At 49.9% G+C, this 22,820-nt stretch overlaps 1 protein-coding gene across 1 annotated transcript in view; it reads left to right on the forward strand.

Moving 5' to 3' along the window:
• The window catches only part of smg6 (SMG6 nonsense mediated mRNA decay factor), a 679,747-nt gene that overhangs the window by 616,514 nt on the left and 40,413 nt on the right, over positions 1-22,820 (forward strand). The window contains 1 exon segment of the mRNA XM_072470017.1: positions 15,364-15,575. Within this exon segment, the coding sequence (XP_072326118.1) occupies positions 15,364-15,575 (212 nt within the window).

Here is a 22,820-nt window from a genome sequence, read left to right on the forward strand (position 1 = left end):
TTATCTCTTTCATCATCCAGTGGACTGAGGATTTGTTTGCCCTCCCTTTCCCACGCATGGGAATGCACCTTGACTGTACCTGAACTATCTCCTCTTTAAAGGCAGCTCATTGCTCTGTTACAGGTTTGTCAGCCAATCTACCCAGGCCAGTTCTATTCCCATTCCACTGACGTTCGCTCTCCCCAAGTAATTATTTTATTTCAAATTGCTCCTTGTCCTTTTCCATAGCCAACTTAAACCTCAGTTTATCACTGACCCCTAAACGTTTTTTAAAATAAATTTGGACTACCCAAGTATTTTTTTTCCAATTAAGGGGCAGTCTACCTGGCCTGCACATCTTTGGGTTGTGGGCGTGAGACCCACGCAGACACGGGGAGAATGTGCAAACTCCACACGGACAGTGACCCGGATCCGGGACTGAACCCGGAACCTCGGCGCTGCGAGCCAGCAGTGCTAACCACTGTCTCCTAAATGGTTTACTAAATCTTGATTCATTTGATTCACCTCATTCCCCAGAACAAAATCCAGAAATGCCTCTTTCCATATTGGACAAAAAACTGTATGAATTTGCTGATGTAAATGAAATACTAATGTACACACTCTAGACATGCTTGCCCCTATCTGCCCTTTACATTATTGCCAACCCAGTCTACATTAGGATGATTCACCCTGCTCCCGGCCTGCTTCACCCTGCTCCCGGCCTGCTTCACCATGTTCCCGGTCTGCTCCACCCTGCTCCCGGCCTGTTTCACCTTGCTCCCAGTCTGCTTCACCCTGCTCTCGGCCTGTTTCACCCTGCTCTCGGCCTGTTTCACCCTGCTCTCGGCCTGTTTCACCCTGCTCCCGGCCTGTTTCACCCTGCTCCCGGTCTGCTTCACCCTGCTCCCGGTCTGCTTCACCCTGCTCCCGGTCTGCTTCACCCTGCTCCCGGTCTGCTTCACCCTGCTCCCGGTCTGCTCCCGGCCTGCTTCACCCTGCTCCCGGCCTGTTTCACCCTGCTCCCAGTCTGCTTCACCCTGCTCTCGGCGTGTTTCACCCTGCTCCGGGCCTGCTTCACCCTGCTCCGGGCCTGCTTCACCCTGCTCCCGGTCTGCTTCACCCTGCTCCCGGTCTGCTTCACCCTGCTCCCGGTCTGCTTCACCCTGCTCCTGGTCTGCTTCACCCTGCTCCTGGTCTGCTTCACCCTGCTCCTGGCCTGCTTCACCCTGCTCGCGGCCTATTTCACCCTGCTCCCGTTCTGCTTCACCCTGCTCCCAGCCTGCTTCACCCTCCTCCCGGCCTGTTTCACCCTGCTCCTGGCCTCCTCCAACCTCCCCACTGGCCTCCTTTACCCCCCACCCCCCGACCTTCTTCACCCTGCCCCAAGCCATCACCTTGCCGCACAAGGGAGTGAATTCCAGATTTCCGCCTCGCTACGTGTGAAAAAATGGCTTCCTAGTTTCACTACTGACTGGCCTAGCTCTAATTTCAAAATTATGTCCCCTTGTTCCAGATTCGGGCAAACCAGAGAAACCTGTATCTACCCTATTGAGTCACGTGCAGAATGTAAAAATATTCCTCCATTTTAATCAACCAAGTATAGGAAATGAAGGATCAAGTTCCAGATCCTTTTTCAGCTCAATTTGTACGCAGGGCCGAGAGGTAGATTGCTCCATTGAATTGGTTGCACAGCCCACAAGTTAAGAAGTACAAAGTGATCCGCCCACCTGTCTGAGTTGTCTTCAAGTGCTGGCTCGTGAACTACCACCGTACCACCTCCCCTCCGCTGTATTTAATTCACATCCCGGTTCCAGCTGAGAAAGATCAGGTTCCCTCTCGCATTTCGATAAAGATGGGCCTTTAGTGCATCAGTCAGGGCCAGAGATGGCCCATTAGGTCTCCCAATGCCACTGAAGAGGAGTTTTTGAGAGCTGCTGGGGTTTACTCCAGAAAAGCAGCTGTTGTATATCACATGATCCTTAATAAACCAAGCTTTTTACAATGAGATTGTAATTCTGAATCGTCCTCCAGAATGGTAACTCTCAGTGTTAATTTGGAGCCAGACGTACTTGTGAAAAGAGAAAAAACAGAAGGCCTTTTTGGTTTATGCAACCTACAAAAGAATAAGAATGTGTCGGAGGCACTGATGGTCCACTCCATTCACCAGTCCTGGCTCCTAAAGTCAAAAGGTTGCTTAAGGTTTAAGGAAGGCCGGGTGGGGGGGTGGGGGGGGGGGGGGGGGGGGGGGGGGGGGGTTAGGGGTGGGGGGGGGGGGGGGTATTTAGAACTAGGGGTCACTGTTTAAAAATAAGGAGTTGCCCAGTTAAGATCGAGATGAGGAGAATTTATTTCTCACTCAGAGGGTTGAGAGTCTTTGGAACTCTCTTCCTGAAAAGGTGGTGGAAGCAGTCTTTGAATATTTTTAAGGCAAAGTGGATAGATTCTTGATCAGCAAGGGGATGAAAGGTTAACGGTGGACAGGCAGGAATGTGGGGCTGGGGTTACAACCATGATCATGTTGAATGGCAGAGCAGAGTGGAGGGGCCGAGTGGCCTGATTTATATGTAGGATCGAAAATGCTATACTTTACTCAGCCCATCCTTTTCTTTTACATCTTTTTATTGGTTTTGCATTTATGGTAACATTGTAAGGAGCATTGTCCAGTAATATAGAGATATCCAAAGAGTGGGTGTGTGTATATATAAAATAATATATATATCAAATATATATCCATATAAATGTGTACACACAATAGCAAAGAAAGAAAAACTAACGACACATCTATAGGAACATACACAGGTTTGTATATGAGGGTAGCGTACAGATACAGGGGCCTGGCTTCAGGGTTTCTGTCATCGGACACCCCCTCCGTGTCGAACTTAATTTGTATATGTCACCTTCTGGTTTTAAAACATACCAGGGGGCGTGTTTGGCGCCACCTGGGTGTACTTTTATTGGGGTCGCACCCATGTATCTCCTCGTCCTTGGTCCCCTCTAGCTCCTCTGCCTCACATCCTGGTTGACGTCTCCCCCCTTCCCCTTCTCCTGCTGCCCGCCCACCCCCGGCCTGCCCACCCCCGGCCTGCCCACCCCCGGCCTGCCCACCCCTGGCCTGCCCTCCCCTCTCCTGCCCACGCCCCTCCTTTGTTCTGTTTATCCGTCCCGGTTCTGGTCTCCGCCCCTCCCCCTTATTGGTTATTGGTTACAAACAGGTCTTGGAACAGGCTGGTGAATTGCTTCCACATGTTATGGAAGCCTTCCTTTCTATGGAGAATTTTATTTTTTCCAATTTGAGTAATTCTGTCAGTCTGCGGCCTTGGGTGGCACTGCCGATCTCCATCCGAGCAGGAATCTCCCAGCGGGCGATCAGGGAGGCGGAGGCTAGGGCATCAGCCCCCCTCCCCATAAAGAGTTCTGGCTGTTCCGATACCTCGAAGACCGCCACTAGTGGGCACAGCTGCATCCTCACTCCTCAACCTTGGACATGGCCTCGAAGAAGACGGCCCAGTACCCGACAAGTCGGGGCAAGGCCAGAACATGTGGGTGTGGTTGGCTGGGCCTTCCTGGCACTGTTCACATTTGCCCTCCACCTCTGGGAAGAACCCGCTCATGCGTATTCTTGTCAAATGCGCCCGGTGCACCATTTTCAGCTGTGTTAGCTCAGTCCTGCACATGAGGAAATGGACTTTGCCCCATGCAGTGCTTCGATCCAGAGTCCTCCCCATATCTCTATGTCTAGCTCTTCCTCCCATTTGTCCCTCGTCTGGTCCAGTGATGACCATACCACCTCTAGTAGCAGCCGGTACATGTCAGCGCAGTTACCGTTCCCTAGATCGCCCACGGTTAGCAGTCTGTCCAGTAGAGAGTGCTCTGGTAGCTGGGAAATGTTGTTGTCTCCTTACAGAGGAAGTTCCTTAATTGCATGTATCACAGCTCGTTCCATTTCAGAACTGGAGCTTGTCCATCAGTTCCCCCAGGGTCGTTACGGTGCCGTGTATGTATAGGTTCCCTACCCTCAGTGTCTCCACCTTTTAAAGGTATTGTCTCTTGTCGCCAGGTTGAATTTATGGTTCTTGCAGATAAGGGCCATGATGGACATTGCTATCAGTACGAAGTGTGGCTGAGTTGGTTCCATGGTCTCAGCGGGCCACCACCACTGGGTTTCTTGAGTACTTGACTGGGGGGATTGGGCCTCCCGCACAGGAGCTGCCCTCCATTCTTACCCATTCTCACTCGGCCTCTTAACCTATCCCTGTACTCTCTCTCTGGTGGCTGGCTAGTGGTAGAGTTGGAGATTTGGAAGGGCCAGCTCTCCCATCACACCCACACACCACACACACTGTCCGGTTCTTGCCTTTAGATATCTGCCCACCTCCGGCACGTTGGTCAAATAGTGGTGCTGTGGTTTCTTACCGGGCAGTTGGTGATTCAGGTTCTGATATAATATTGGTTGGTTTGGTCAATTCTGGGCAGAATGATCAGGTGGTAGACGGTTTGACGCTATTTGTTTGCCTGTTATTAATTATTTGGTTTGATCTCTTATTTAACAGCGCTGTTTCATTGTAGGAATTGTTCCAATGTTTCTGGTGAAAATAAAATTGTGTGTCTATTTGCTTGTTTGTCACTGATGCTGGCACCATGCAGGAGGTGCAGAGAGATGTTTGGAGACGCCCCCAAAGCACAGATGTGGCAGCGGCATCACAGGGCTTCACTCCCAATTACCTGCTTCCTAAATCTTTTGAACCTTCAGCTCAGAATTTGATGGCAATGTTGTTGCCAGGATTTTATTTGTCGCAAGCCAGAGATTTTTAGGCCGATTCAGTGCCGTTACTTTGTTATGTTCAAGCTCAGTTTGGGTGAAATTCTCTATTTGGGAGACTAAGTGTCGACGCCGGGACTCAGTTGCGTGCGTTCCATGTTCCCATTGGGGGCGCTATTTGTGGAGAAATTCAGGACACGCTAATGGGCCAGCGCTCTGCTGGCGCGAATTCCGAGTAATTCCCAGCCTAGCGGGCATTCTAACACTGGGGCCGAAGTTAGTGCCAAAGAGCTAGGAAGCTGGAGCTGTTTCTAAGCGCTCACACTCACTGTAGCCACCAAGATGATTCGGAGAAGACCTGCCCCCGTCCAAGGTCGGAAGTTCGAGGCGGACCCACAGCTCCATGCCAGTGGACCGCAGACTCAAGCTCGCCCTCCTGAACACTGCCTGGGAGGTGGTGGCAGAGGCAGTCAGTGCTGCCAGCCTCACCAGGATGGTACAACTGGTGATGCAAAGGGGTGGGGGTCACTGGTGAGGTTTCTATCCTGAGAGGGGCAGAGAACCAGGGCGGGCTCCAAAGGCCGGGGTGCAGGTGTCCTCTGGTTGGGGGGAGCTCTGCAGATCCCCTGCTTCCTCTGCAATGGGGCAGTGCTTCTGAAGAGTGCCAACACCTGGTGGCATCTGGATTGAGCTTGGGCCTTGATTTTAAAAAAAATCTTTTTATTGGCGTTTCTCACATTTATAAACAGTTGTATATATATACATTACATTTTTCTTAACTTACTTTGTTGTACAGAGAGGTTTATTTTGTCCTTCGTTTAACTGACCCTATGTACGTTTTGCTGCCCAGGGGGGTAGCCCCCCCATCCCTCCTCTTCTCTTGTGGTTTTCCCGCCTTTCTTCCGAACAGGATTCTCCGGCGTGCGATTAGGGAAGTGAAAGCGAGGGCGTTGGCCCCCTTCCCCATGTGTAGCTCTGGCTGCTCCGATACCCCGAAGATTGCCACTATTGGGCATGGCTTCACTCTCACCCCCACAACCTCGGACATTGCCTCGGAGAAGGCTGTCCAGAACCCAGCAAGCTTGGGGCAAGCCCAAAACATGTGGGTGTGGTTGGCCGGGCCCCTCTGGCACCGCTCACATTTGTCCCCCACCTCCGGGAAGAACCTGCTCATTCGGGTTCTGGTCATGTGCGCTCTGTGCACCACTTTGAGCTGCATTAGGCTGAGCCTTGCGCAGGAGGAGGTGGAGTTCACCCTGCTCAGTGCTTCACTCCAGAGTCCCCATCCTACCTCTGTCCCCAGTTCGTCCTCCCATTTTTGTCTGGTCCCGTCGAGTGGAGTCCGGGCTCCGTCCAGTAGCTGTCCGTATATTTTCCCACACAGCCCCCCCTTCTCGCTGCTTGTGCCTATCAGGTCTCTAGTGGTGTGCTTTCTGGGGCCCCAGGGTACCCTACTGTTTCTTTGCGCAGGAAGTGCTTGATTTGGAGGTGTCTAAATTCCTGTCCTTTTCCTAGCCTCCACTTCCTCGTCAGTTCGTCTAGTGTCGCCAGTCTGTGCCCTACGTAGAAGTCCCCGACCGTCAGTGTGCCCACGTCTCGCCTCCATCTTTTGAAGGTGGTATCCAGCATGGCTGGGGGGTGCTTGGCCCTTGATGATACAAGTGGGCTATGAGGGGTGGCCTGGGTGGGCTCCCAGCTAACCAGAGACCTTCTGAGCATTTAAAGGACACAGGCAGCACTCAGCAGTCTGAGCAGCCAGGAGCCTGGAAGTAGCACCAAAGGAATGCGTTTAAAAGACAGACTGCTGCAGCAATGGTGGTCAAAGCCACCCCGATCCCGAGGGGGGCACCCCGAGTCCACAGACTTGGCACCAAGTCACTACCCGCTGCTGCCCATGCCCGGGCAGTCAACCCCCAGCAAGCCCAACATTTTTCAACGGTTTTTCACTGTTTTATTAGTCTCCCACTCCCCTTCCCCAGCCATGGTGCTGAGTCCATGTTTGTCAACACTTGTAGTAATTCACGCCAGCGAGACTTCCGCCTGAGAGGAGCGGAGCGTCGTGGAAGGGCAGAGCATACTGTGCCCAACCCACTAATCACATTTAAATTCATGCAAATGCGGGTTTTGCATGGTGCCGGTGCAGGGTTCAAACCTCGTGATCACCACCAGCGAGGGACGGTGAATGGTGGCCGAATCGGCAGGGGGCACGGACCTCTATTTTGGCCGGATGCCTGATTCTCCGCCCGATCGCGGTTCACGTTTACGGCGTCAGGAGGGGGAGAATATTGCCCTTTGTCTTTATAATGTTCAGAAGTATCAGGAGTCTATGTTAATTCATTAATTGTCTTTGAAACAAATTAATCCGGATCTATAAACTGCCTTCAACCATCCTGTGAAACCCAACGCAGGTAGTGTGTAAAAACAGCTGCTGCATTCTGATTGAGTATATTGGGACTGATACACTGGAAATTCCGTCTGAATCAGGATGTCTAAACTGTGGTCATCGGCTTTACTTGCTTTTACATTTGCTACATGCTTATTCAGGTTAAATCAGAGCTGTAGAGATTTTCCTTTGTTTTTTTTCAGTTAAGATGTGCCGTTGATCTCTCCGTACTCTGCAGGGAGCTGACCAACCAATCCAGAGTACTGTACATATCGACCAATTTCATTGGACTCCACAGTAACTCGGGGACGTGTAACAAAAAACAATTCTGGGAAATGGTCAGGGCTGTAGGCCCAAGGACCAATTAATTTCATATTGAAATTGAGCTGGAGGAGGCCATTCAGCCCCTTGACTCTGTTCTGCCATTGAATTACATCACGGTTGATTTGATTGTGGTCTCAACTCCAGTTTCTACCTGCACCTCGTAACATTTGACTCTCTTGTCAATCAAAAATCTGTCTAACTCAGCCTTGACTACATTCAATGAGCCAGTCTCTCCTCTCTGGGGAAGAGAATGCCACAGATTAACGGCCCTCTGAGAGAAACAACTCAGTAACAATGTCTCCTGCTTTTAGATTCATCTAAAAGAAGAAATATTGTTTCAACGTTCACTGTGTCAAGTCCCCTTAGGATCTTATATGTTTCAATAAGATCACCTCTCAGTTCCGAAACTCCAATGGATACAGCCCCAATCTTTCCTCCTCAGGCAACCCCTTCATTCATGGAATCAGTCAAGTGAACCTTATCTGAGCTGCGTCTGATTCAATTATATCCTTTGTTAATTAAGGAGACTAAAACTGTACACTGGATTCCTGATGTCATCTCTCCACCACCCTATACAACTGGAGCAAAACTTCCCTAATCTATATTCCAATCCTCCTGCAACAAACAACATTCCATTTGCCATAATCACTTGCTGTACCTGCAGACTATCTTTTTGTGATTCATGTACCAGGGCACCCAGATCCCTCTGTACCAGGGCACCCAGATCCCTCTGTACCCGGGTACCCAGATCCCTCTGTACCAGGGCACCCAGATCCCTCTGTACCCGGGTACCCAGATCCCTCTGTACCCGGACACCCAGATCCCTCTGTACCAGGGCACCCAGATCCCTCTGTACCCGGGTACCCAGATCCCTCTGTACCAGGGCACCCAGATCCCTTTGTACCAGGGCACCCAGATCCCTATGTACCCGGGCACCCAGATCCCTCTGTACCAGGGCACCCAGATCCCTCTGTAACCGGACACCCAGATCCCTCTGTATCCGGACACCCAGATCCCTCTGTATCCGGACACCCAGATCCCTCTGTACCCAGGCACCCAGATCCCTCTGTACCCGGGCACCCAGATCCCTCTGTACCCGGGCACCCAGATCCCTCTGTACCCGGCCACCCAGTTCCCTCTGTACCGGCGCACCCAGATCCCTCTGTACCCGGACACCCAGATCCCTCTGTACCCGGGCACCCAGATCCCTCTGTACCAGGGCACCCAGATCCCTCTGTACCCGGACACCCAGATCCCTCTGTATCCGGGCGCCCAGAACCCTCTGTACCCGGGCACCCAGATCCCTCTGTACACGGGCACCCAGATCCCTCTGTGCCCGGGCACCCAGGTCCCTCTGTACCCGGACACCCAGATCCCTCTGTATCCGGACACCCAGATCCCTCTGCACCAGGGCACCCAGATCCCTCTGTACCCGGACACCCAGATCCCTCTGTACCCGGACACCCAGATCCCTCTGTACCCGGACACCCAGATCCCTCTGTACTCGGACACCCAGATCCCTCTGTACCCGGACACCCAGATCCCTCTGTACCCGGGCACACAGATCCCTTTGTACCCGGGCACCCAGATCCCTCTGTACCCGGGCACCTAGATCCCTCTGTACCCGGGCACCCAGATCCCTCTGTACCCGGGCACCCAGATCCCTCTGTACCCGGGCACCCAGATCCCTCTGTACCAGGACACAGATCCCTCTGTACCAGGGCACCCAGATCCCTCTGTACCCGGACACCCAGATCCTTCTGTACCCGGGCACCCAGATCCCTCTGTACCCGGGCACCCAGATCCCTCTGTATCCGGACACCCAGATCCCTCTGTACCCGGACACCCAGATCCCTCTGTACACGGGCACCCAGATCCCTCTGTACCAGGACACCCAGATCCCTCTGTACCCGGGCACCCAGATCCCTCTGTACCCGGACACCCAGATCCCTCTGTATCCGGACACCCAGATCCCTCTGTACCAGGGCACCCAGATCCCTCTGTACCCGGACATCCAGATCCCTCTGTACCCGGGCACCCAGATCCCTCTGTACCAGGACCCACAGATCCCTCTGTACCCGGGCATCCAGATCCCAATGTACAAGGGCACCCAGATCCCTCTGTACCCAGACACCCATATCCCTCTGTATCCGGACACCCAGATCCCTCTGTACCCGGGCACCCAGATCCCTCTCTACCAGGGCACCCAGATCCCTCTGTACCCGGACACCCAGATCCCTCTGTACCCGGACACCCAGATCCCTCTGTACCAGGGCACCCAGATCCCTCTGTATCCGGACACCCAGATCCCTCTGTATCCGGGCACCCAGATCCCTCTGCACCAGGGCACCCAGATCCCTCTGTACCCGGACACCCAGATCCCTCTGTACCCGGACACCCAGATCCCTCTGTACCCGGACACCCAGATCCCCCTGTACCCGGGCACCCAGATCCCTCTGTACCCGGGCACCCAGTTCCCCCTGTACCCGGGCACCCAGATCCCCCTGTACCCGGGCACCCAGATCCCTCTGTACCTCAGATTTCTGTAATCTTTCTCAATTTAAATATGTTCCTGTTTTTTATCCTTCCTGCCAAAGTGAACATGTTCACATTTTCCCACATTATACTCCCATCTGCAAACCTTTTTTGCCCACTCACTTAACTTGTCTAAATCCCCCTCTTTATGTCCTCCTCACGACTTACTTCCCTGACATCTTTAGGTCATCAGAAAATTTAGCAACCATGCATTTGGTCCCTTCATCCAAGTCATTGAAATAAATAGTAAATAGTTTTTTTTTTGGTTTAATTTTTTAAAAAAAATTAATTTAGAGTACCCAATTATTTCTTTTCTAATTAAGGGGCAATTTAGCGTGGCCAATCCATCTAACCTGCACATTTTGCGTTGTGGGGGCGAAACCCACGCAGACACGGGGAGAATGTGCAAACTCCACACGGACAGTGACCCGGGGCCGGGATCGAACCTGGGACCTCGGCGCCATAGGCAGCGGTGCTAACCACTGCGCCTCCGTGCTGCCCTAATAGTAAATAGTTGAGGCCGCAGCACTGATCCAAGCAGCACTCCCCTGGTAACAGCTTGTCAACTCTTAAGATGCCCCTTCTTTCTGTTTCCCATTGGCTAACCAATCCTTTACCCATGACCTTGCGACAGCAGCTTTTATTTTGTGTAGTAGCCTTTGTAGAAACACTCCCCTCCTCCCATAAAGACTATTTTTCCAGTATTACCTTTCCAGTATTTATCTTTTGCAAACCTTTCCGGAGAATCACTCAATCCTTTTGCAGGTTTGTTTTCTAGTTTTGTCTACCCACCTGGTTCTTGTTATGAGGAGCTCTTCCTTGCGGGGTGATTTTGGGAACAGTTCTCAAACAGCCAGTATATTCTTTTGGCGTAAAATACAATCTGAGAGGAATGGACAATTAATGCTGATCATTCACTGCGAAGGAGCACTGCAAAAAGTGACATTGACAACTTTTTGTCAGAACTTTGGTCAAATGTGAACGTGTCATGGATTCTGCCATTAAACATATCTGGGTGCAAGCATTATGAAGGTGATGTATTTAAAGGCACATTGAATGCTTCAAAGTACAATAGTATACCTGCTCAGTGTTCGAGTTTGATTCCGATATAATCTGACGTTGACAAAGGCCAGTCCAATTTCCTGAGAACAATCTGCCATTTTTCAAAAGCGCTGCCCTTGCCCTAAATCTTTAGATCAAACTTTTAACAAATTGTTCACCTGTTTCAAATTAGTAACAAGAAAACTATAACTGCAGGCAGCTAAATGGATTCAGTCAGGGCACCATAGCAAGAGCAAGTCTTCCCCGTCTGCTCACTTAACTTAAGCCTTTAACTGCAAAGCCAAATCAAATTGCTGGGATGGTTGTTTAAATTTCCTCCCCCCTCCCCACAAACATCAGAGATTAACACTCAAATTATGTATCGTTGGATCTGGAAAGTTAAATTGATGTATTTTGGATTTCCCTTGAGATTTCACCCCCACAGCCCAGCTTGTTGCCATCTTGAACATACACCAGCACTCTCAGAGTCACTGCCATATTGTGGAGTACGCTGTGTGCCGAGGATGGCTGAGCTGAATTATTGCCATCAAGCGAGGCATGTCAGTGCTGTGGAAGGGACTTGCCGTGTCGGCACCCAACACTCAGAGGTCGGACAAACAACAACAACTTGTACTTATAAAGCATGTCCAACACAGTGAAACTTCCAAAGGTACTTCACAGGATTGTTATCAAATAAAATTTGACACCCAGAGACTGAGATATTAGGAGAGGGGGTCGAATAGGTAGATTTTAAGCAGCATCTTCGAGGAGAAAAGAGAGGCTCGGGGAAGAATCGCTCAGCTTGAAGCCTTGGCATTTCCAGGCAGCCACCAAGAACACAATTGATACATTTGATACTGTGCGAGAGGAAGGAAGGAATGGAGTTCAGAGGGAGGGAGTTACAGAGATGGGGCAGATGAGGTCATAAAGGTTTTTGAAATCAAGGGTGAGAGATTTATAATTCGAGGAGTCGCTCAATCAAAGACTAATGTTAAGCATGGATTTGATACAAAGTTAAAGCTCCTCTACACTGACCCTAAACACACTCAAAGCCAGTATTTTCTATGCGATCCCCCCCTCATTCTTCTGAACTCCAGCGAATGCCAGCCCAATTGACACAATCTCTCCTCCTACTTCAGTCCTGCCATCCCTGGAATCAGTCTGGTAAACCTTCGCTGCACTCCCTCAAGAGCAAGAACACCCTTCCTCAGAGAAGGAGACCAAAACTGCCCACAATACTCCAGGTGTGGCCTCACCAAGGCCCTGTACAATTGCAGCAAGACTTCCCTGTTCCTGTACTCGAAACCTCTCGCAATGAAGGCCGACATACCATTTGCCTTCTTTACCGCCTGCTGCACCTGTGCGCTTACCTTCAGTGACTGGTGTACGGGGACACCCAGGTCTCGGTGCACATTCCCCTCCTAATTTAGGGCCATTCAGATAATAGTCTGCCTTCTCGTAATCTAACCTTTTCAAGCTGAGAAAAGCTCTCACTCGACAAGTGTTGTTCAGCTTGCATTTCAGCTTCTGTGTAGAGTGGCCTGAATTGCAGGTGGTAGCGCTGAGTGAGGGACGTTTCACGGGCAGGTGGTCGCGCTGAGTGAGGGACGTTTCACGGGCAGGTGGTAGCGCTGAGTGAGGGATGTTTCACGGGCAGGTGGTAGCGCTGAGTGAGGGATGTTTCACGGGCAGGTGGTCGCGCTGAGTGAGGGATGTTTCACGGACAGGTGGTCGCGCTGAGTGAGGGACGTTTCACGGGCAGGTGGTCGCGCTGAGTGAGGGACGTTTCACGGGCAGGTGGTAGCGCTGAGTGAGGGATGTTTCACAGGCAGGTGGTAGCGCTGAGTGAGGGATGTTTCACGGGCAGGTGGTCGCGCTGAGTGAGGGACGTTTCACGGGCAGGTGGTCGCGCTGAGTGAGGGACGTTTCACGGGCAGGTGGTAGCGCTGAGTGAGGGATGTTTCACAGGCAGGTGGTAGCGCTGAGTGAGGGATGTTTCACGGGCAGGTGGTCGCGCTGAGTGAGGGATGTTTCACGGGCAGGTGGTCGCGCTGAGTGAGGGACGTTTCACGGGCAGGTGGTCGCGCTGAGCGAGGGACGTTTCACGGGCAGGTGGTAGCGCTGAGTGAGGGACGTTTCACGGGCAGGTGGTCGCGCTGAGTGAGGGACGTTTCACGGGCAGGTGGTCGCGCTGAGTGAGGGACGTTTCACGGGCAGGTGGTAGCGCTGAGTGAGGGACGTTTCACGGGCAGGTGGTCGCGCTGAGTGAGGGACGTTTCACGGGCAGGTGGTCGCGCTGAGTGAGGGACGTTTCACGGGCAGGTGGTAGCGCTGAGTGAGGGACGTTTCACGGGCAGGTGGTCGCGCTGAGTGAGGGACGTTTCACGGGCAGGTGGTCGCGCTGAGTGAGGGACGTTTCACGGGCAGGAGAGGTAATGTGTGCTGGTCCACTCCTTGTACTTGAGTATTTTTATTTTTGACACACAATGTTGAACTCTTGTGTTTGAGGTGTAATGAAGGAGGTCAGGCTCTAGTGCCAGCACCTCCAGCGACTCTGGTTCAGGCCTGGTCATAGAATCCCTATAGGGCAGACGGAGACCATTCAGCCCATCAAGTGCACAGACCCTTTGAATGAGCACTGGTCCGGTAGATGATATTATGTCAGTATTTTAGAGATGTGGAAGATAATTTCTGGCACAGACAAACAGTCTTCATCTGCCTATTACTCTTGATGACATTGGGTCGCAGTGAGTCCAAGGGCAGCGAAGGAACAAACAATATTTTCTATCAATGAGTGAACTATTCCTTATTATTTCAACGAGTTGGAGCACCAAGTATTTTTCAACAATTCCCATTTTTCTCTCCGCTTTTGGACCACCTTTGCTGCAAAGTTGTCATCATTGTGACGTGGCAATGACCAAATGAAGGTGATGAGTGCCAGTAACAGAGATCTTTGCGCTTGTGGATTGACAGAATTGAATATTCTGCCCTTGTCTTGGTTCCAAAAGTAACAAGCCATTTGTCTGAATAATTCTGTTCTGTGCTGCTACTGATCTCTTGCAGTATTGACACCAACAAAAATAAATAACAACCTTGAGTAACGACAGGAAGTTCTAAAAATGCATAGCAGGTCATTCTGTACCTGAAAGCGGAGGACAGGTTCATGTTTCAAGTGAAACCATTTATCTGTACCGATGGATCCTCACCCATCAGCTTTTTGTTTCTTACAGACTATCGCAAGAGTCCTTCCTGTTTATTTCCTTTGTTCCATTTTATTTTATTTTATGGTTTTGGTCCGTGGATCCATAATTAGGATGTGACTTTAGCAGAAGACTCCAAGTTGAAACAGCCTGCTTGTTGAGGACACTGTGTTCCCAGGCTTTCTGGTCGGGAGAAGAGAAGCTAGATTCTTCGGCATCAGGTGGATCTTAGGAACCGGTTTTGGGGGGAGTGGGTTAGTTCTGAAAGTAGCGAGTGCCTGGCATATCCTTTGCTTTGAACCTGAAAATGATGCTGAGTCAATAGAGAAGGAAGACGACCCTTGGCAGAGAAAACCATCTCAAGCCGAGAAGCAAGAAGTACCAAAGCGAAAGACTGAACTTCAGAAAGACATTGGCTGGAAGTCATCCCAGTGCATCAAAGATCCTTATCCTTTTATCTTATTAATATTGTCTTTTCCTTTCCAACACCCTTTCCCCTCTGTTGTTTGTCTGTGTGTGTGTGTGTAGAGACTGGGGCGAGTTAGAAAGAGGGGGATTGGGAAAGGGGATTGTCAGTTACATTTTCTGTCTGTTTAATTATAATACTGTACATAATAAAAGGTTACTTGTGTTTTAAAGTTACAAACCTGGTGACTGTAGCTTATTGGGCTCAGCCAAGGTCCTCGGGTATTTGAAGTGAAAGCTAATTTCACCTGTGTTTCAACTTAGGGTCAAGTGGGCCTGGGATTGACTGTGCACTAGCGCAGGCGGTCGTAACCACTGGTATTCTGTTTTTAGCCTTTGTGTTTTTTAAACTTTAGTGGGTACAGAAGTATACTGGTTAAGGTTTTCATTCTTTCAAGGAGTTAAGCAACCAGGGTAAGCGACAGCTTCCTTGGCAACCCCTGTGGATGCAAAGTGATCCTCTGTTTTTGGCTGAAGTGAGCAGAGTCACTGGGTGGTGTACATCTGCACTCACTTCACTTGGGCTGGTTGGTTGGATATGCATTTTCGGATAATTTCTTTAGGTCTGTGCAGTCTCAAACGAGAAGTGTTAATATAATGCAATTTTGGATAATTTCCTGCTTTTTCACAAACTGGATGTGGAATTGACAGACTATCTGTGCTGTTTAATGTTTCAGTGATTAATGAGCTGGATGGTCTGGCTAAAGGCCAGGACACAGACTACCACGGCGGAAACCATGCCAGATTGGTGCAGGAGAGAGCCAAGAAAGCCATTGACTTCCTGGAACAAAAGTTTGAATCACGTGACTCATGTCTGCGGGCTCTAACCAGCAGAGGTAACGAGCTGGAGTCCATTGCGTTTCGGAGCGAGGATACGACGGGACAGCAGGTAACCACAGTAATGGGAATGTGATACAGCCCTCCCTTCCTTTCCATCTTCCCCAGCATCCTGTGCTGCTACGTTATGGGTTCCAGCCTTCTCCAGGACTCGAGCAATTAGGATAAACTAACACATTAGTGCAGCATTAAGGTTGTGTCCTTTGGATGTAATGTCAAACTTCCTGTGAGTTCTGATGCTTCAGATGGATATTAAAGATCCAATCGCGTTATTCAAAGGAGAGTGAGGACTTTTCCAGTCTTTTGACCAATATTACTCCTTCAACCCACGGCAGAAATCAGATGAGCAAATGGTATATCGACAAACAGTGATTGGTTACAGTCTGCCCCCTTGTTCCGCACTGTAACCAATCATTGTTTGTCGATGTACCATTTGTCAATGTTCTTTGTTGGTTATTCTTTTTGTCTACTATGTCCGTACTGCGTACGTTCCCTCGGCCGCAGAAAAATACTTTTCACTGAACTTCGGAACATGTGACAATAAATCAAATCAAATCAAAATCAAATCACAGCAAGCCATTCACCATGTTATCATATGTTGCTGTGCACAAAATGACTGCCTTGTTTGCCTAATGCTGTCTTGGACTCCCAATCCAGAGAACACGCATTCAAAACCCATCAGGGCAGTGTAAAACTGAATTCAATAGGTGTGGTCATTTTTCAGCAGGCTTACAATAAAGACTTGGTTTATAATGAAGACTAAACTGGTTCTCCAATGCCCTTGGGGAAGGGAACCTATTACCTCTACCTGGTCCAACCTCGACATGAATCCAGTTGATTCATGATACCCTCTGATGTGGCCTAGCGAGCCACTCTGTTGGAATCATTGATGAATAATTGTTAGCACCAACATCCCATCCACTTCCATCCACAGCACCTATCCATGCAAAGAAAGGAGATGTAACACCTGCCCTTTTACCTCTTTACTCACCGTCCAAAGCCCCAGTCACTCCTTCCAGATGAAGCAGTGATTTACATGTACTGCTTTCAATATAGCATACTGTATTTACTGCTCACACTGTGGTTTCTTCTGCTTTGGAGAGACCAAACGCAGATTGGGTGCTGCCTTGTAGAACCTCCATCCAGTCCGCAAGCATGATGCTGAGCTGCCACTGGTCAGTCATTTTCATTCTCCACCTTGCTCTCACGCTAACATCTCTGCCTTTGGCCTGTTGTACTGTTCCAGTGAAACTCAACATATGCTTGAGGAACAACACTTCACCATTTGATTAGGCACCTTATAGCCTTAGACCATAAGACATGGAAGCAGAATTAGGCCACTCGGCCCATCGAGTCTGCTCCGCCATTCAATCATGGCTGATATTTTCTCATCCCCATTCTCCTGCCTTCTCCCCATAACCCCTTATTGATCAAGAACCTATCTATCTCTGTCTTAAAGACACTCAGTGATTTGGCCTCCACAGCCTTCTGCGGTAAAGAGTTCCACAGATTCGCCACCCTCTGGCTGAAGAAATTCCCCCTCATCTCTGTTTTGAAGGATCGTCCCTTTAGTCTGAGATTGTGTCCTCTGCTAGTTTTTCCTACAAGTGGAAACATCCTCTCCACGTCCACTCTATCCAGGCCTCGCAGTATCCTGTAAGTTTCAATAAGATCCCCCTCATCCTTCTAAACTCCAACGAGTACAGACCCAGAGTCCTCAACTGTCCCTCATACGACAAGCTCTTCATTCCAGGGATCATTCTTGTGAACCTCCTCTGGACCCTTTCCAAGGCCAGCACATCCTTCCTTCGATACGCGGCCCAAAACTGCTCACAATACTCCAAATGGGGTCTGACCAGAGCCTTATACAGCCTCAGAAGTACATCCCCGGTCTTGTATTCTAGCCCTCTTGACATGAATGCTAACATTGCATTTGCCTTCTTAACTGCCGACTGAACCTGCACGTTCACCTTAAGAGAATCGTGAACAAGGACTCCCAAATCCTTTTGTACTTCTGATTTCTGAAGCATTTCCCCATTTAGAAAATAGTCTCTGCCTAAATTCCTCCTTCCAAAGTGCATAACCTCACACTTTTCCACATTGTGTTCCATCTGCCACTTCTTTGCCCGCTCTCCTAGCCTGTCCAAGTCCTTCTGCAGCCCCCTTGCTTCCTCAATACTACCTGTCCCTCCTCATCTGCAAACTTAGCAACAGTGCCTTCAGTTCCTTCTTCCAGATCATTAATGTATATTGTGAAAAGTTTTGAAAAGCCTTCTGGACTCAACAGCAAGTTGAATAATTTCAGACCCTAAACTCTGTCCCTCTTGCGTGTCTTTCCTTTGCATATTATTCTCTTATTTTTCACTCAGTCAACAGCTCAGCTGCCCCATTTCCGTTCCCTTTGGGTCTGGAATACTGAGTATTCTGTCATTCAATCTCTCCTGCCTTCCATCCTATCACTTACCTTCCTTTTGTCCTTATCTCACCCATCCCTTTCTCCAAACCCATTACATCTCTAACTTTCCCCAATTCTGATGAACATCATCCATCTGTAATGTTAATTCTGTTTCTCTCTCCACAGACGCTACCAGACCTGCTGAGCATTTCCAGCATTTCTGTTTTTATTTCAGATTTCCAGCATCCACAGTATTCTGCTTTTCGATCAATAGTCACCTGTCTGGTTGTCTCCCACAAATGTTTGTCAGTACATTCATTACTCGTATTGATATCGGGAACGCGTGTTATGAGGAAAGTTGGACTAGCAGGGCTTGTGTCCACTGGAGTTTAGGAGACTGAGGGGTGACTTGATTGAAGTTTATAAAATCCTGAAAGCTCTTGACAAGGTGGGCGTGGAAAGGATGTTTCCTCTTGTTGGTGAGTCCAGGTCACTGTTCTAAAATTAGGGGTCACCCTTTTCAGCAGAGAGAAGGAGAATGTTTTTCTCTCAAACGGTTGTGCAACTTGGAACTCTCTGCCTCAGAAGGTGGTGGAAACAGGGTCATTTAAGGTGGAGGTAGATCAATTCTTGTTTGACAAGGGAATCAAAGGTTATTGGGGGGCAGATGGGAATGTGGAACTCGGAATGTAAACAGATCAGCCATGATCTTATTGAATGGGGGAACAGGCCCGTGGGCTGAATGGCCTACTTCTGTTCCCGTATGTTGCCATCTGAAGACAGGCCGACTTGATCACCGTGACTATCTCGCACCACTCAGCTGGGCTTGAAATGGAAGCTGGGTGAGTCTGACAGTTCCCAGTGCAACCTTTCCATATACCTTCAGGAGTGAATTAGTCTGACGTGCTTCATATCAGGTATCTGATGTTATATATTGCTAATTTTTGGTTACACAAAAAGTGTTGAGGGGGTAAAGTCCTCACTAGTTTACTAAATCTGAAGCTTTTACTCCTACCTAGCCAGACAGCTGCCTTCCTGTTGAAAGACGGTTGCCTTGTAGGTACTGGCTCCATCATGAAGTTTTGTATCTTTCCTGATGCTCCCCGAGCCTGCATGATCAAGTCTGGAGCAGTTACATCCATCACTTTGCTCCTGATGCTCCCCGAGCCTGCATGATCAAGTCTGGAGCAGTTACATCCATCACTTTGCTCCTGATGCTCCCCGAGCCTGCATGATCAAGTCTGGAGCAGTTACATCCATCACTTTGCTCCTGATGCTCCCCGAGCCTGCATGATCAAGTCTGGAGCAGTTACATCCATCACTTTGCTCCTGATGCTCCCCGAGCCTGCATGATCAAGTCTGGAGCAGTTACATCCATCACTTTGCTTCTGATGCTCCCCGAGCCTGCATGATCAAGTCTGGAGCAGTTACATCCATCACTTTGCTCCTGATGCTCCCCGAGCCTGCATGATCAAGTCTGGAGCAGTTACATCCATCACTTTGCTCCTGATGCTCCCCGAGCCTGCATGATCAAGTCTGGAGCAGTTACATCCATCACTTTGCTCCTGATGCTCCCCGAGCCTGCATGATCAAGTCTGGAGCAGTTACATCCATCACTTTGCTTCTGATGCTCCCCGAGCCTGCATGATCAAGTCTGGAGCAGTTACATCCATCACTTTGCTCCTGATGCTCCCCGAGGCTGCATGATCAAGTCTGGAGCAGTTACATCCATCACTTTGCTCCTGATGCTCCCCGAGCCTGCATGATCAAGTCTGGAGCAGTTACATCCATCACTTTGCTCCTGATGCTCCCCGAGCCTGCATGATCAAGTCTGGAGCAGTTACATCCATCACTTTGCTCCTGATGCTCCCCGAGGCTGCATGATCAAGTCTGGAGCAGTTACATCCATCACTTTGCTCCTGATGCTCCCCGAGCCTGCATGATCAAGTCTGGAGCAGTTACATCCATCACTTTGCCCTCCAGACATGAGATAAATTCCTTTTTTTAAAAAAAGAAACGTTTTGTGTATTTTTTGTAAATTTAATGAATTTCTGTTTGTCACGATTTGAGAGGCTGCTGTGTGAGGGGTTTGATAAATTGCTTATTCCGGTTAGGCAGATAGGCCCCAACCTGTATCAGGTACGAACAAGTTCTTGAAACACCAGATTTCAGAGAGGTTTTGAAAAGCAGTCGCCCCATTTTCATTCTTTGAAAAAAAAGTCATTCTGGCCGAATTACTCACAGTCCACCCTCAGATGTCACGCAATTTATCGTGGCCAATCCACCTACCCTGCACATCGTTGGGTTGTGGGGGCAAAGCCCACGCAAACACGGGGAGAATGTGCAAACTCCACACTGACAGTGACCCAGAGCCGGGATCGAACCTGGGACCTCGGCACCATGAGGCATCAGGGCTAACCCACTGCGTCACCGTGCTGCCCGAGATGTCATCTCCTTTTAAACAATAGCTACGATCTAACGGCTGCGTCACCCCAACTCGGGACGCGATGCAACTGGTAAATCTCACGAGGGCCTTTCTAATGGGATCTCGTGAGACGTTGCGATCTAGATCCCACCCACAATGGGCCTCACCTAAATTTGCATATTTAACTGTGCAGTTAGGCAAGAGCTAACCAGCCCCCAGGATCGAACGGCCTTGCCGAGGAGATCCCAGCCGGGTGCCGTTTAGCACTGATCTCCACAAACGGGGACCAGGCGGAATGGCTTGGAGGAGGTCTCCCAGGCAATCGAAGGCGCCCGAATGATCGGCCTCTGGGCAGGGTAGCACCCTGGCACTAAATAGCCCGCTAAACCCACCCACAACGGGACTCCTTTTTTTCCCATTAAATCGCACCCAATATACAGATTGACGAGGTGGAGTAGAGAAACTGTTTCCTATGATTTCATAGAATTTACAGTGCAGAAGGAGGCCATTCGGCCCATCGAGTCTGCACCGGCTCTTGGAAAGAGCACCCTACCCAAGCCCACACCTCCACCCTATCCCCATAACCCAGTAACCCCACCCAACAATAAGGGCAATTTAGCACATCTTTGGACTGTGGGAAGAAACCGGAGCACCCGGAGGAAACCCACGCAGACACGGGGAGAACATGCAGACTCCGCACAGACAGTGACCCAAGCCGGGAATCGGACCTGGGACCCTGGAGCTGTGAAGCAATTGTGCTAACCACTGTGCTACCATGCTGCCCAGATGATGGAGGAGTCCAGACCAAGAGGCACAATCCTAAAATTAGTATCAGGCCAATCAGGAATGAAGTCAACTAACATCCCTTCACATAAAGGGTAGTGGAAATCAGGAATACTCTTTCCCCAAAAGGCTGTGGATGCTGGGGGTCAACTCAAATGTGTGAGATTGAGTTCCAAGAGGTGAAACACTCTTCAACTTGGCCAGCCAAAAGTCAAAATGTGTTGTCTCCTCTAATAATAATAATAATAATAATCTTTATTGTCACAAGTAGGCTCACATTATCACTGCAATGAAGTTACTGTGAAAAGCCCCTAGTCGCCACATTCCGGCGCCTGTTCGGGTCACAGAGGGAGAATTCAGAATGTCCAATCCACCTAACAGCATGTCTTGTGGGTGGAAACCAGACCACCCGGAGGAAACCCACGCAGACACAGGGAGAACGTGCAGACTCCGCACAGACAGTGATGCAAGCCGGGAATCGAACCCGGGTCCCTGGCGCTGTGAAGCAACAGTGCTAACTCCATCGAGAAAGCACAGATTATGCTGGGCCTCAATTTCAGGAGAATCGGTCACCCTCCATCACTTTCACCCTCCATCACTTTCACCCTCCATCACTATCACCCTCCATCACTATCACCCTCCATCACTTTCACCCTCCATCACTTTCACCCTCCATCACTATCACCCTCCATCACTATCACCCTCCATCACTTTCACCCTCCATCACTTTCACCCTCCATCACTATCACCCTCCATCACTATCACCCTCCATCACTATCACCCGCCATCACTATCACCCGCCATCACTTTCACCCTCCATCACTATCACCCTCCATCACTATCACCCTCCATCACTATCACCCTCAATCACTATCACCCTCCATCACTATCACCCTCCATCACTTTCACCCTCCATCACTATCACCCTCCATCACTATCACCCTCCATCACTATCACCCGCCATCACTTTCACCCTCCATCACTATCACCCTCCATCACTATCACCCTCCATCACTTTCACCCTCCATCACTATCACCCTCCATCACTATCTCCCTCCATCACTTTCACCCTCCATCACTATCACCCTCCATCACTATCACCCGCCATCACTATCACCCGCCATCACTATCACCCGCCATCACTATCACCCGCCATCACTATCACCCTCCATCACTATCACCCTCCATCACTATCATCCGCCATCACTTTCACCCTCCATCACTATCACCCTCCATCACTTTCACCCTCCATCACTTTCACCCTCCATCACTTTCACCCTCCATCACTATCACCCTCCATCACTTTCACCCTCCATCACTATCACCCTCCATCACTATCACCCTCCATCACTATCACCCTCCATCACTATCTCCCTCCATCACTTTCACCCTCCATCACTATCACCCTCCATCACTATCACCCTCCATCACTATCACCCTCCATCACTATCTCCCTCCATCACTTTCACCCTCCATCACTATCACCCTCCATCACTATCACCCTCCATCACTATCACCCGCCATCACTATCACCCACCATCACTTTCACCCTCCATCACTATCACCCGCCATCACTATCACCCTCCATCACTATCAACCGCCATCACTATCACCCGCCATCACTTTCACCCTCCACTATCACCCTCCATCACTTTCACCCTCCATCACTATCACCCTCCATCACTATCACCCTC

Source organism: Scyliorhinus torazame, chromosome 12, assembly GCF_047496885.1.
Source record: "Scyliorhinus torazame isolate Kashiwa2021f chromosome 12, sScyTor2.1, whole genome shotgun sequence".
Taxonomy (NCBI): Eukaryota; Metazoa; Chordata; class Chondrichthyes; order Carcharhiniformes; family Scyliorhinidae; genus Scyliorhinus; species Scyliorhinus torazame.